At 45.5% G+C, this 14,660-nt stretch overlaps 1 protein-coding gene across 4 annotated transcripts in view; it reads right to left on the bottom strand.

Moving 5' to 3' along the window:
- Positions 1 to 1,264: 1,264 nt before the first annotated feature.
- Positions 1,265 to 14,660, bottom strand: part of rassf7a (Ras association domain family member 7a) — a 56,971-nt gene continuing 43,575 nt past the window's right edge. For all 4 annotated transcript variants that reach the window (XM_063196611.1, XM_063196612.1, XM_063196613.1 and 1 more), the window contains 5 exons: positions 14,364 to 14,532; positions 11,125 to 12,179; positions 7,410 to 7,593; positions 4,003 to 4,110; positions 1,265 to 1,579 (listed from right to left, as the gene is read on the bottom strand). In XM_063196611.1, coding sequence (XP_063052681.1) covers positions 1,548 to 1,579; positions 4,003 to 4,110; positions 7,410 to 7,593; positions 11,125 to 12,179; positions 14,364 to 14,466 — 1,482 coding nt within the window. In that variant the 5' untranslated portion in view covers positions 14,467 to 14,532 and the 3' untranslated portion in view covers positions 1,265 to 1,547. The remainder of the gene's footprint in view (positions 1,580 to 4,002; positions 4,111 to 7,409; positions 7,594 to 11,124; positions 12,180 to 14,363; positions 14,533 to 14,660) is intronic.

Raw genomic sequence — 14,660 nt, 5'->3', positions numbered from 1 at the left:
AAGTAATTAATCCCAATATCAAAACTGCCTGGCCCCTTCAGGCAGTTTAAATAAATAGTTGTGGACACACCACCACATTATATGACTACCGGTACGTGATTGCTTGTTCCTCTCATTTTAACGTCTCTCATTAAAAACAAGATCCTTCTACAGGTTAAATCTTAAAGAGGTTGTTTGAAATGAAAAGAGTTTTGCCATCACAAGAGTATGGGCCCTGCTGGAGTGGAGCACCAATCAGATCGGGGCAGGGCAGGGCTGGGCTGGCATGCTCCTTCCTTACATAAATGTTTCCTGAGGTCAGAGGTCAATCTGCGGCTGAGCATGCGGCTCAGCCATAGAGGTAGAAAATAACACTAGAGTGGACATGGCAATTCACGACAGCACTAGGAAGTGGCACATGGCGCCTCCCATTGTCTGTAGGTAGTGTAGGCACCTTCAGTCAATTCAAGTCAATGGAGAACACGCCCACCTCTGTCAAAAAAGGGACTAAAACTGTGTGAATATGAAGTAACCCATTAATCAAAGACCAGATTTGAAATGTCAGGATAAATATCTACTTAAATCATATGAGTCGATAAAATACATCTAAAAATCGAATTATATTAATTCTGCACATATTTAGCAACACACTTCAACTATTTTCCTTGTAGAGTGTGTTGATGGACATTTTCACATTATTAAGCCATTTTTTGACAGAGGTGAGCCTCCTTGTCCATTCATTTCCATTTATCAGACCTACCTACAGATAATGGCCGCCACAGATTGCCGTCAGAAGGGGGGCGGGGTCACCTCTAGTGTTATTTTCTACCTCTATGGGCTCAGCGCTGCCTGCCTGCCTACATGCCAAACTACATGTGTACATGACTGGCTGCTAATGCACTGGCTTCTGCCTCCATCAACGTGCTCCATCACACACACACACTAACATTTTAACTCTCTCTCTCTCTCTCTCTCTCTCTCTCTCTCTCTCTCTCTCTCTCTCTCTCTCTCTCTCTCCTCTCTTCTCTCTCTCTCTCTCTCTCTCTCTCTCTCTCTCTCTCTCTCTCTCTCTCTCTCTCTCCTTGTAGTCATGAGGATGTAGTGCTTTCATCACTTCCTCCGTATAGTACATACTGCTCCTGGGGGCAGTTTATCTTGATGTTGTTTGACATCACGATTGTGTCAACTTCCTTAACTCAGCATGCCCTTCATGTTGTATAGCCACACTGGCATAAATGGCTAGCATGGTCAAACATTAACAGACGCTCGGAGACATGGATTATCTAAAACACAGCGCACAACTTTATTGTATTTAAATACAAGACATGTTCTAAAGATAAACTTTTTTTTCTGGTCATATCTTACAGTAGGTACATACTTTGCATTGTAGCAAAAAATGTAAATATATATATTTCTATGTACAGTTGATATATAATATATATGTATAAATGTATATTATAACAACAAAACAAATGAATGAAATGGGTAGACATATTAGCACAAGATGGTTTCAATAGTTGTCATTAATTACAAAAAAGGAACCAATCCACACTTCAGTGACGCCGCTTTTACCTCCATGAAGATTCTCTGGATGTGAGGACTGCAAAACACATATGGGAAAAAAAACGAATAAATGGAGTGGACAGCCCTGTACATACTTATATCATTATTTTTGGTTTTTGGAAATGATCACACACAAACACAATGCACTTAGGTCTCTTTTTGACATCAAGAGTAAAATTGGTAAAGCAAAAGACAAGAACACCATGAAAATGACTGGGAGTGTAAAAATACGGTAACACTTTACTTGACGCCGGCGTCATGACATAACAGTGTCATAACATTGTCATAAAGCAGTCATGAACATGAACATGCAGTCAATGTCAATGTCATAAACACTGTATGACTTTGTCTTTCAGTGAAATTTGACAGGCCTAACAATGTCAACCTTTCATGACCATAAAACGTTTGACATTGGCATTATGTTTATGACTCATTCATGACACTATTATGATACTGTTGTGACAGTTATGTCATACACACGACACCAGCGTCAAGTTAAGTGTAACCAAAAATACATATTCATGCAATATGACCTTTTCCATTTGGCCCACTACCATGCACACACACATCCCCACACACCGTTACAATCCACTCCAATTGCAATGCACACAGCAACCACCAGAGGAAAAGAAGGAAGGCACCCTTTTCTCTTTTGAGCTGCCTAGACGTTTGGAGATGTGACACCTGAGAGGTAACAAAGGCATCTGCGTTACGGTGATTCCTCTCCCCTGTGACAAATGTCCACTCATCCACTCCATGGTACACTACATGGTGATTTAAATAGTGTTTTCACTACACATGTACCTCCTAGAGGAAAAGCAAACCTTTTGCAATTTAACCCTAGTGTGTCTTTTAGTGACAATCTAATGGCATTTTTGGTCGTGTACATTCAATTGAACTCCCATGTCCATGCTATGAAGAGCATTTACTGCATGAGTTAAGGTGTTTCAGTCTCCATTCACCAGGTGAGTCTCCATAGTCGTAGACAGCTCAAATAAAAAAATGCACTCAGTGTCGCAAGCCTGGGCAATGCATTCACTGTAACAAACAGATGACAGACCACCCAACACCTTAAACCAGAGCACATGAGTGAAATCAGGCATTAGGCATCGGGCATGTTAAGTCCCATAGGTCAAAGACATATATAAAACTTCAGGAAATTCATGTCAGCACTATATCATTTTTATATGGCATATTCTATAAAAGTGGGCCATTCCTCATCATCCTCATACACATATATATGATAAGGCGCACAGACAGTATATTCCATGTACTGCAACACATAATAAGCATTGTACATGGAATGTGAATGTTTCCGTACTTATATGGAGCATACTAGAAAGTGGCCCATTTCCTATAAGATTTTAGAAGATTTGAAGAGCTATGTCAGTTTTTTATACATCTTTTTTTTCTATGGGCTGCGCAGACGCTGCACAACACATGTGCATGGTCCTATGAGATATTTGTTGTTTGGCTGAATTTCAACCAAAAACAAACAAACAAACCAAAAGAAGTTGCAGACATCAACATTTACTCTCACAGACACCCTAGAATACTGTAAGTTAACAAATTCAGAGTTGTTCGACACGCCAAACAATAAAACCATTGTCTTTAGATTGTTTTGTTTTTTTGTTCGTGTTACATCAAGGCTTTTGATAATGAGATTATTGTCTGGTCAGTGCACACTGCCTCTTTCTACTATTGATGAGCAGCTGATGAGAGAGACAAGTGCTGATAGTTTACTGGGCTCTGGGGGAGGAAGGAGAGAATGGGCCTCCCCGTGTCAATCAACAGAAATTGAGAAAAAAGAAAAAGAAAATAAAGAAAAAGAAAACCAAAAGGAAATGTAGTACTGTAGTGTCTGAGGTTCGTGCCACTGTCTACAGCGGCACCTCTTACAATGAAGCCGAAAAGAACAAAAACAGCAGGCAGAAAAACAAAACAGAAAAGTAAAAACAAAAAAAAACCTGGAGCAGGAGAAAGGAGAAGAGAGCCAGGAGAGAAAGCCACAAGCCTGGGGGGTTGCAGGTAAGAAGGGAGGCGCACACACCAAACCAGGATGAGTGGTAGCAGCAGGTAAGTACCGGTAATATTGGATTAGATGGGGGACACCATAGGGTGGGTTGGGGACCACAACATATTAAAATAAAACCAGGGGAGGTACTGAGGGAAGCCTGCGAGTCCTGTTAGAGAAGACACCATGCGTGGAGAGCAGCAGCAGCAGCAGGCTCGACCCATCGACTCCTCGTTCCACCCTGGCCCCACCCCACCACCATGATGCCTGCCTGGGCAGGGGGATGGCAGAGGGCTGGGGGCACGCCACAGTGGAGCAGGGTGGAGTGGGTAAAGGGCCAAACTGGGGGGTAGAAGCAGGGGAGGGTTGGGTTGGGAGTAGGTAGGTGGAGCAGGGCGGAGGGGAGGGGATGGGGGGGAGGGCAGCAGGCTATCACACATACACACCCTCAGGGTTGAGGCTGGAGACCAGGGGGTTCTGCAGGTTGCGCGGGTGACCCAGGAAGTGCTTGGCAGTGGGGCGCGGAGGCGAGTCCACGGGCGGGGAGATGGGACCTGCGAGGAGACACACAGAGGAATTCGTTAACACAACAATACATGAGGGACATGGACCTACACATCCATCTATTGCTTTGGTTAGCTCGCGTTTGGGTGAGTGTCCGAATATGGGAATTTGTTTCAATGCTTTTTTTCACCACAAGTCGACCTTAGGGCATTCACCTAACCCAGCATGTGAACACGTGTCCATGAAAGTTCTTCATGAATTAGCCTATTGTAACATTCTGACATCCCTGCAAGCATTATCTTTGCTATGTGTGAATTGAATAGACCATATATTTGTGGGTGGGGGGTAGTGTGTGTCTTTACATGTGTCTGTATATGCCTATAGGCATATGTACAGCTGGACGTGCATGAGTGTGTGCATTGTACTGTATGTCCGACTGTCTATTCATGCTTGTGTCAGGGTGTGTCTGTGTATATGCATGCTTCTGTGTGCAAATGTCCCTATCTGTGCGAGTGTGTGTGACGTGTGTGTGTGTGTGTGACGTGTGTGTGTGTGTGTGTGTGTGTGTGTGTGTGTGTGTGTGTGTGTGTGTGTGTGTGTGTGTGTGTGTGTGTGTGTGTGTGTGTGCGTCTCTGTGTGTGTGTGTGTGTGTGTGTGTATGTGATTGTATGCGAGAACACATGATCTTCATCCTGGCCCAGCTCTGTGTGTGTGTCCTCATGTTGTAGCGCTCCTTGAGGTATAGCTGTACACGTGTGCGTGTGTGTGTGTGTGTGTGTGTGTGTGTGTGTGTGTGTGTGTGTGTGTGTGTGTGTGTGTGTGTAAGCGGTCCACATACTCCTCATGTTGTAGCGCTCCTTGAGGTATAGCTGTACGTGTGTGTGTGTGTGTGTGTGTGTGTGTGTGTGTGTGTGTGTGTGTGTGTGTGTGTGTGTGTGTGTGTGTGCGCATGTGTGTGAGCGTGTGTCCACATACTCCTCATGTCAGTGTTTCCCATACATTGAGGAAACTATGGCGGCCCGCCATAGTTTAAATTTGGCCGCCATAGTTTACGAAAATGTAAAAAAAAAAAAAAAAAAAAAAAAAAAATAAAACTTTTTTTTTTTTTTTTAAAACGATATCCGTTTTTGTTAAAAACGATTTGAATTACGATTTTGCATTTCCTTCGCATTTTCCTCCTGGAGTAAACACATCCCACAGACTCTGTATTGGTTAGATAAGTAGTCCCACGGTAACAGAATGAGGGGAAAGCATTATTAGGAAGTGACCGTAAGGGTATTACAGTTGATTCATGTGTGCACACATGTAACATCGGGTGAGTAACAGAACATGTGCGCAACGATGCGTTATGACACGCCGATATGCGAGGATCTTCGTCCAAATCGCTAGTCGCATGCATCATCGCTAACTGCGTTTACATCGCGTGCCGCGTGTAAAGGAAATGTTTGTTGTTGACATGTATGGAATTCACTTCAATTTGTGCTGTTTCTTGCTTCAGTTGTGGACAAAACGATTGGCCAAACTCACAATAGACAGCCTTTGCTGTGCTACTGTCCCAGAGAGCTGAAAAAAAAACCTTCATAGAAGAAGTCACTCTTAACAGGGGTGTTAACCAATCCAATGAGTTCTCTCATTGCTCTCTCTCTCTCTCTCTCTCTCTCTCTCTCTCTCTCTCTCTCTCTCTCTCTCTCTCTCTCTCTCTCATAGTAGCCTACTATTTACCCATAACAAATGGTGAATTTCTGAGCCCTTTTTAAATTTGTAGGCCTAGCCTATACCACTGAAGGCATGATAATGCTTCATCATATTTTAGAAATAGGGCCTATGTGCCTTTTATATACCAAATGTTTATCATTTTGAAATTGTTTCAGTTGTTTATGACTTGTGTATGACTGAAATTATCTCTGCATATTATCAGTGCTGCATTGCTTTGTAAAGATAGGCTATTCAACACACTTTAAAAACATACTGAAAAGATACGGCCATAGTAGCCTACTAAAAACATTTTGTTCATAATAATGGTGATTAATAAATGGTGGTCTTAAAATTTTCATACTGACATCCTTAAATTTGACTTGGTAGGTCACGGCAGACCATCAACTTCAAAAGTAGATCTTGGTTAAAAAAAGGTTGGGCACCCCTGCTATAGAGAGAACCACAAGTGCTTGAAAGACAGGGATCAAAAGCCTAGTCAAGTTGTTGTAGTTAAACTTGGGTTTGGGAGCAACATAAAAAACCTTCAGAGAAGGGACAGTTGGGATGGGTTTACTAACACTCCCTAGGCTTTGTTTTACAGTTGTAATGAGTTTGGTGACAGACATGACACAGCAGAGGAGGACATCGGGCTGCATACAGAAATTAATGTGTAATGAATGTGAATATAGACATAAATGTGTAATATGTTGTTCAGCCCCTTTTAATGAGAGGAATTTGGAAAAAAACTGGCCCTGTGACCAGCACCCCTCATGAAGAATGTGTACGCCTACAGATATGTGTGGGGGAAAAGGCATAGCCTACCCTCTCAGACCCTTTTTGTCTATGCGTTAACAATTTCACAGTGCTCTTAAATTCTTATCTCTGCTCCTATTTTGTTTTATTATTGTTTCCCAGACCCCTGCATGAGGGACGAATGAAACTGAATGAAAAATTATTCACTGTACTGCATTTTTTGACAATGACAATGTACTACTATTATACAAGTCATGGGTAAAATCTTATGTAGCCTTAATTCTCAAAATATAAATGGTTGAAATATAGGCACAGGCCTACAGTTTCTCCATGCGCCAATGTCATACTGTAGTCATTGTTTTGGCGTTTTGCATTTACGCTGCAAGAATACAAACACACCCCGCCCCCCCCCCCCCGCCCCCCACCCACCCCCCCCCCCCCCCCCCCCCCGGACAAAATAAACCCAGGCTGCCCCCATAGTTTCCAAAATTTCTGTGGGAAACACTGCCTCATGTTGTAGCGCTCCTTGAAGTATAGCTGTACGTGTGTGTGTGTGAGTGTGTGTGTGTGTGTGAGTGTGTGTGTGTGTGTGTGTGTGTCTGTGTGTGTATGTGTGTGTGTGTGTGTGTGTGTGCGTGTAAGCGGTCCACATACTCCTCATGTTGTAGCGCTCCTTGAGCTGTAGCTGTGCGTGTGTGTGTGTGTGTGTGTGTGTGTGTGTGTGTGTGTGTGTGTGTGTGTGTGTGTGTGTGTGTGTGTGTGGGTGCGCGTGCGTGCGCGTGTGAGCGGTCCACATACTCCTCATGTTGTAGCGCTCCTTGAGGTATAGCTGTACGTGTGTGTGTGTGTGTGTGTGTGTGTGTGTGTGTGTGCGTGTGTGCGTGTATGTGTGTCCACATACTCCTCATGTTGTAGCGCTCCTTGAGCAGCTGGGCCAGCTCTATGTGCTGCTCCAGCGTGTCGGCCTCGGTGAGGTCTGAGCGGGAGCTGGAGTGCACCGGCACCACGCCCGTCTGCTGGATGAACTGCTGCAGGTTGCACTGGCGCAGCTCCTTATTCAGCTCCTCCAGCTCCTCCTGACGCTCCTGCAGAGAGGGAGGAGAGGAGAGCGGAGCGGAGGGGAGGGCAGAGAGAGGGATGGGGATGGGGGAGGTGCAGAAGAGGGCAGACAGGGAGGAGAGGAGAGCGGAGCGGAGGGGAGGGCAGAGAGAGAGAGAGGGATGAGGGAGGTGCAGAAGAGGGCAGGTGGGAAGGAAGGAGGGGGGGAGATGACGGAGGTGGGAGTGGAGGAGTGGGGAAGTAAGGGTCAGGGAAGTGAGGTGCAGATTAGAGGAAGGGAAGAAAGGTGAGAGGGTGGGAGATGGGAGAGGTGGAGAGAGGGGAGGGGGGTACGGATGGGCGTCAGGAGTGGATGTGGCAGAGTGAGGTAGGAGAGACAGGTGGGGTGTAGGAGAGAAGTTTGGGGGGCAGATGGAGGGAGGGAGGTGAAGGTGAGGAGGGAGGGATGTTGGAGTGTGGAGAAGGTGGAGGTTGGGTAGAGGGTGAGGGAGAGAGTTGGAGGTGTAGTAGAGGGGTGAGAGTGGAGGTAAGAGAGATGCGGTCCGGGAGAGGAGGTGGAGAGAGAGGCAGCAGGTCAGGGGGTGAAGAGAGGTGGAGGGAGAGGAGAGGGGAGGTGGTGGTGGGGGAGTAAGGTGAGAGGGAAAGTGGGAGAGAAAGGTGGAGATGTAGGAGAGAGGTGCAGGTTTGAGAGAGTGGTGGGGTGGGGGGGTACAGATGCATAACATCAGTTTGTGACCATACAGTACTTGTGTATAGTTCATCTTTATGATATTACAAAATATTGTTTATTATTATTATGATTATGATTATGATTATTATTATTTCATTACTACAAAATATTGTGAGATTCTTTGATGCTTTGAGGTGCTTCACTCCACACAAGCTGCTTCAAAATATGTGACTATACCACCTTGGCAACCAGACCTTATTTGACCATAACCAAATCCATTTATGAAACAAACAAGCAATAATATACAAGAATAGACACTTTATTAATGGGTTTCAGTCATACGATCTGGAAGAAGAAACAGAGGAACACAATACATATCTATACATCACACCTCCTTGGAACACTAACACCCTAAGAAACAAATTCCCTAAGGGAATCACAAGGAGGAAGTAGCCGGAAGAACTAGAACCTTCAACACATTCACTATGTGTGAGTCAAACGATAACAAGTGCATGCCATGGTGCGTAATCCCGGCTTCAAAGAGCAAAGTCCTGCCATGTATCATTTCTAACCAGTGGACATGTTGTGGGTGATCTCACTAATTAGCGGAAGTGATCCTATTATCAGCATAGTTCCTGGTATATCGGACATTTCTGTATGCTCTTCCACTTAAAATTAGCATTAACGTGATGTAGGCTAAATATGAAGAGATAATGATATTATAGTACTGACATAGATCTGAGCAGGATTATCTATATTAATATACATACCGTATTAGAATAGTTCAAGATCAATCTTAAACATGTGCGACAAATTCCTGACATAGCAATTCAAAGTAAAACTATGCAATACCTTTTTTCCCCCCATAGCCCAGTACAAATTAAAAACTCTATGGAACTGTTAATGTGAGTATGATGTAAGTATAATCATGTGTGAAGACTAAATATGCTGCAGTCAAGATCTGACTTTATATAGGTTGTACATATCCTTGATATTACAACTTTGGACCACAAGGGGGCAGGCTCACCACAGGCTTCTCGGAGGAGAACAATTATGCCTGGAAGCTCAGTTTTTCTGTGTAATCCTCAATAAGCAGCTATGGGAAATTTTTCCACTTGAAGGTATTACTTTTTTATTGGAGTGATGGAACTCCAAAGATGGATCAAAGTGCTATAAATCAAGAACAAATCGTTCTGGAGCAAGCCCAGACTAACATGCAGTGCTGCCGAGTGCCAGTTTCTGAAGACGTTAATCAACTCAGAAGATAATAAAGATATTCCAAAGCTATTAGCTGACATCAATTGACTAGAATAAAAGCTCAACCACAAATAAAACTGTAACCTGAAAAGAGATTACATCGCACAGATATCACCCATGCCAACTGAGCAACTGATGTTGCCAACTCATTCATTGACATTTTGTAGTAGCAGATACTTAATTCATCCTGAGGCAACATTTTAAATCAATTATTAACAAGTTATGCGTCATTTCAGATATTCGCTTCATTTTCAGCAGGCTTGTTTTTATTTCACGCACACCTCATTAACATATCAAGCAGACACAGACTGTTACAAGACTGTTAACTCATGTCTCAGTGCAATTTCCAATTGTCCCTTTACAAGAAGTGACGATATGCAAATGTGTCACACAATCATCCAATGAATCTACACACGATAGCCCTGAGCCACTGGTCAAACATTATGTAATGGCAGCAGCAATGGGGTTCGTGCAGAAGTCTAGCATGCAACAGGACACACACACACGCACGCACGCACGCACACACACACACACACACACACACACACACACACACACACACACACACACACACACACACACACACACACACACACACACACACACACACACACACACACACACACACACACACACACACACACACACACACACAAACAAACTATCCATTTACACTCGAACCCATGCCAGGTGACAAACAGCGTGATTGTGTTACCACAGGGAATTGTGTTACCCCCCGGGACTACATGTTCCTCTGGGCCCTTATCTTTCAGGAGCCATGGGATATGAGTCACCCACACAGGAAGACGGAGCTGGCAAACCTTAGCCGGCCTGAGATATATAGGGACGTGTTCAGACTTGGGGCCGCTCTTATGTCATCATAACTGTCATTCTGTGACCTTAGCTTTTTTTTTCATAGAGACAGAGAAAGAATTGAGGCAGGGGAAATGATTCATTTTGCACTTTTACTGCACCCATTTATTGGCCAACACTTGGTCACGGACACAACTCGCACAGCACCACACACACCCAAAGGAGTCTGAACTGTTCTTTGTACAATGAGTTCATGCGTGTGTCTACATTTCATAGATATAACAGATACTGGTCACAAAACTAAGATACACCAAGGAATTAAATGCCAATATTTGTTTTCTTTCCAGAGTGGTTGACCCCTCATCCACATAGTCCTTGCAGAATTTTAATTGGAGGGGTACATTCATACTTTGAATAGATAAAGCATTGTGGATAAAGCATTGGGGCGTTCACCATAGACTTCCTAGCCGACTCGATGAAGCCAAAATTGTCTGGGTCCTCTTGGCCAATTCATTCTTCGAAAAGGAATTTTGCCCATTCAAAAGCTACAACAAAACAGCCTTTTCACATTCAGTCTGTGAAAATCTTTATTTATTTTTTGCTGTGAGAATTGTGTTTATTTATTTATTTATTTTTTTTACATTTTTTACATACTTGTTCCTGCTGTAGTGCAGTCCAATGTGGAGTCCAGCATGTAAAGCTGAGGACTTTCCTTAATATACAACAATGACAATTTTGGCTTCATTGTTGTGTCATTTCAGGAGTTGTGTTGTGGTGTCTACATCCCCCTCTCCTGAGCGCGGCCCACTCTGCTTACCTGCAGCAGAGCCTCCGTCTTGCCCAGCGTACTCTCCGTCTGGCTCAGCTCCGCCTCCAACTCCGCCCCCTGCCTCTGCTGGCTCTGGAGCTCCACCCTCACCACCCCCAGAGACTCCTCCGGCGACACGCCACCGCCGCTGCCGTTACCGTTCACGTTGTGGTTACCGTTCGTCATGGCAACAACAACGCCGCCGCCTTGACTCTCCTTCTGCAGCTCGTGCTCCAGGCGCTGGGCGCGCTCGTTGAAGTCCAGCAGCCGGCGGCCGCAGTCGTCCAGCCTGGCGTGCAGCTCGGCCAGCCGCCGCCGCATGCTGCTCTCGTGCTCCAGCTCCACGCGCAGCTCCTCCTCCCAGTAGTCCATGTGCGCCAGCTCCGCCTGGTTGCGCTCCAGCGTCTCCTCCAGACGCTGCAGCTCTCCCTTCTGCTCCGGAGGGGAGTCGCTGCTGCAAACGCTGCCCACCGAGCCGCAGCTCCGCATGGACGGGGAAGGGGAAGGGGACGACCTCTCCCAGGCGTGGCTCTCCCTCTCCACGCCCTCCAGCTGGGCCTGCAGGGCTGCCAGGGCCTCCTGCTGCTGCAGAATGTGCCGGAACACCTCCTCTTTGGAGGGCCCCCCGCTGGAGGTGGTCGCGGCGGTGGGCAGCGGTGGCGGTGAGGGCGTGTGGGAGGAGGGGACGGGGGAAGGGGACGCCCGCTGCTCGGGAGAGTCACTGGGCAGGGACTTGCGCGTGGTGTCCTTGGCCTTGGCCCGGGGCGAGCTGGAGGGGCCCAGGTTGAAGGTGAGGGACTTGCGTGGCGGCTCCCGGCGTTTCGGGGGTTGGTCCACGTCGTTGGTGGAGGCGGTGGGGGAGGGCCGCGGGAGGGTGAGGCTGCGGTCGGAGCCGGTGGAGCCGTCGCTGGTGCTGCTGCTGGGGCCCGTGCGGCGCAGGAAGAACTGCACCTCGGCGCCGTGCTGGCCCAGCTTGGCCAGGGACTCCAGGGGCCGCTCGGTGGCCAGAAGCTGCCGCTCCGTGTCCCTCAGACGCTGGATGAGCACGTAGCGGCCCGTCTGGCCTGTGGAGGGGGCAGGAGCAGAGGCAGGTAATTAACACAGTGTTCAGATGAGTTGAATTACCTCTCCAAACCAAAACACGTTCATGCTTTATATACAATAAATTGTGTATTAATGCACCTTGGGGGCTATGGGTCTTGATCTTTAGAAACATTAAAGGGACACTGTGCAGGAAATGGTCAAAAAGGGTACTGCAACTATGCTGATCATTGAAACTGGGCTGCCAATTGCCAAATTTGACATTTACATGAATGTTTTCAAAGTAATAAACAAATATTTTCTAGTATGGTCCAAGTAGACTCATTTTTGCAGCTAAAAAATGCTATTTTTGGACATAAGTGGTAAGTATTCATGAAAAAGGTAACATTAGTGAATGGGCAGCATGAATTCTGGAAATAAACAACTATTTTACATTTGACATGAATTATATTTTATTACTGTAGTTTGGGTTAATGAGTCTTGATCCCCTGGTACCCATTTAAGTGGTCTTAGCTACTCTGTGATCAGAATTTCTTAAAGTGCCACTCGGAGACCACTGTTGTGTGATAGAAGAGATCCCAGGTGATTGATGCGCCAATGTTGTTTCTAAAGTCAACCATACTATACACTTTTGAACATGTGCAAAGTAAACATCATCCTGATGCCATTCCCTAGTTAGGGACATGATTCACAGGGGAAAAGTGGTGCTTGGTCTGAGGAACTTTCTTTCAAAATGAATACCTTTGAAAATGTTTAGACCAGTGAACTAAATGAAATAGACTGACAGATGAAATGTTTCTAAATTTTGCTCTGGGGGACAAGTTAAAATGAATACCTTTGAACCGCCAGTCAGTGTTGTATAAATAAACGCGCGGAAGGAGAAAATGGACTTTAATTGGAAATGGCATAGAGATTTGGCTCACAACAAGGGACCCTTCCATCAAATGTGCATCAGCTAAAAATATCTGCAGCCAGCTTTGACGGGCACTCAGAAAAAGCCTGCGCTGAACTCAGTTCAACCTCAATGAACAAGACCAAGCAGGAAAAGGTATGTCTGGAACATTTTAGGCCTTTCAGGCTTCTGGTTCTCTAAAACTGTTCAATGGATGTCAGATTGGTACCAGAGAACATGGGCGTTTTAGAATTTTCTATGACTGTAGGATGCATATTTAATAGAATGGTCAAAAACCTCACATCTTGGAAAATTCTAAAGAGATGACTTTGGGTAAGATCTAGCGATAAAATTAGTTTCTTTACTTCAGTGTCAATTTGGGGACAAGCAGGGTTTTCCAAAGCAGTGTGATGGAATGAAATTGGACATTTTGAAAGCCCTTGAATTGTTCGCCCTCTTTCTATTTCCATTCATAGATTTAACAGACTCTATGGTAGCCAGTTAATTAGTTGTGTGTTCAAAACAACAAAGAGGTATATTTAATGCCTCCAGTGAAGAGAGAAGGGTACAGATTGATGCTACAGTCAGTGTGTCGTATGTAGTTAAGCTACAGTGGCAGTAGCAGGGTTGGCCTTACAGCAGGGGATAAACATGAAAGCCTTCTGCGGCTTGACATCAGTCAATTAAAAACCACATAGAGTGTATTTTTTTGGGTCGGGACGGGTTTGAATAATTGGATCGTTTCAAAGGCTTGGCAATCTCTCTGGACAGGCCTAGTGAGTCATCATGAAGTCTAACTTGTGAAAGTTCACTGAAGCAGAATTGTGCGAAGCTCTTCTTGAAGTTTCAGACACCAAAGATGTCAAACACTTGGTCCAGAAAGTAAACACCCAGCCACGGTTTTATTTCCAAGACATGCAACTTCACTGAGGAACTCGCCACCTGTCTTAAGTGTTCATTACCATCAGCTGATTCAGAGATGGTTGGATCTCTGGTTATTGTTTTTATTTTTTATTTTTTTATCCAAAGCAAATGAGAGTAACTTTTTAAGTGCAGGGTATTGGCTACAGTGCCTGGAGTGTGGCGTTAAGTGCCTTGCTCAGTGGCACCTCAGCCATGGAGTGAGGTGGAAGGCTGGGGTTCGAACCTGCAACACTCTGATCTAAAGCCCATCTTCTTTACCACTAGGACATGGCTGGCCTGGTTGAATTGTGGCAAGGTTTTATACTTTTCTGAAGCCGGGAATGCATTAACAACTCTGCTTACTGCGCTTGAGCTTGGAGGGAGATGTGAAGAAGGAAAGGAGGACACTCACCGATAGCCTGAGCCAGAGCGATGACCACATCCTGGCAGGAGGTCTCCTGGGAGAGGCCACACACCACGCGCACCACCCCATCCACCCACACCTTCAGCTCCATGATCTGGCCTCGAGGTCAGCTAGCCGGTGGGCAAAGAAGTCACCACTGCATGGCAGGCACGCTGGTCTGGAGAAACAAGACAAGAGATGACAGACACTGAGTGACCGGCAGGGAGAGACACATGCGATTCAGGCACGCACATACGCACACAAAGGCACACACACATAGTCAGCCAAAACCCTGTCATTGTGGCT

Source organism: Engraulis encrasicolus, chromosome 4, assembly GCF_034702125.1.
Source record: "Engraulis encrasicolus isolate BLACKSEA-1 chromosome 4, IST_EnEncr_1.0, whole genome shotgun sequence".
Taxonomy (NCBI): domain Eukaryota; kingdom Metazoa; phylum Chordata; class Actinopteri; order Clupeiformes; family Engraulidae; genus Engraulis; species Engraulis encrasicolus.
This window is presented reverse-complemented; position numbering and strand designations above follow the sequence as displayed.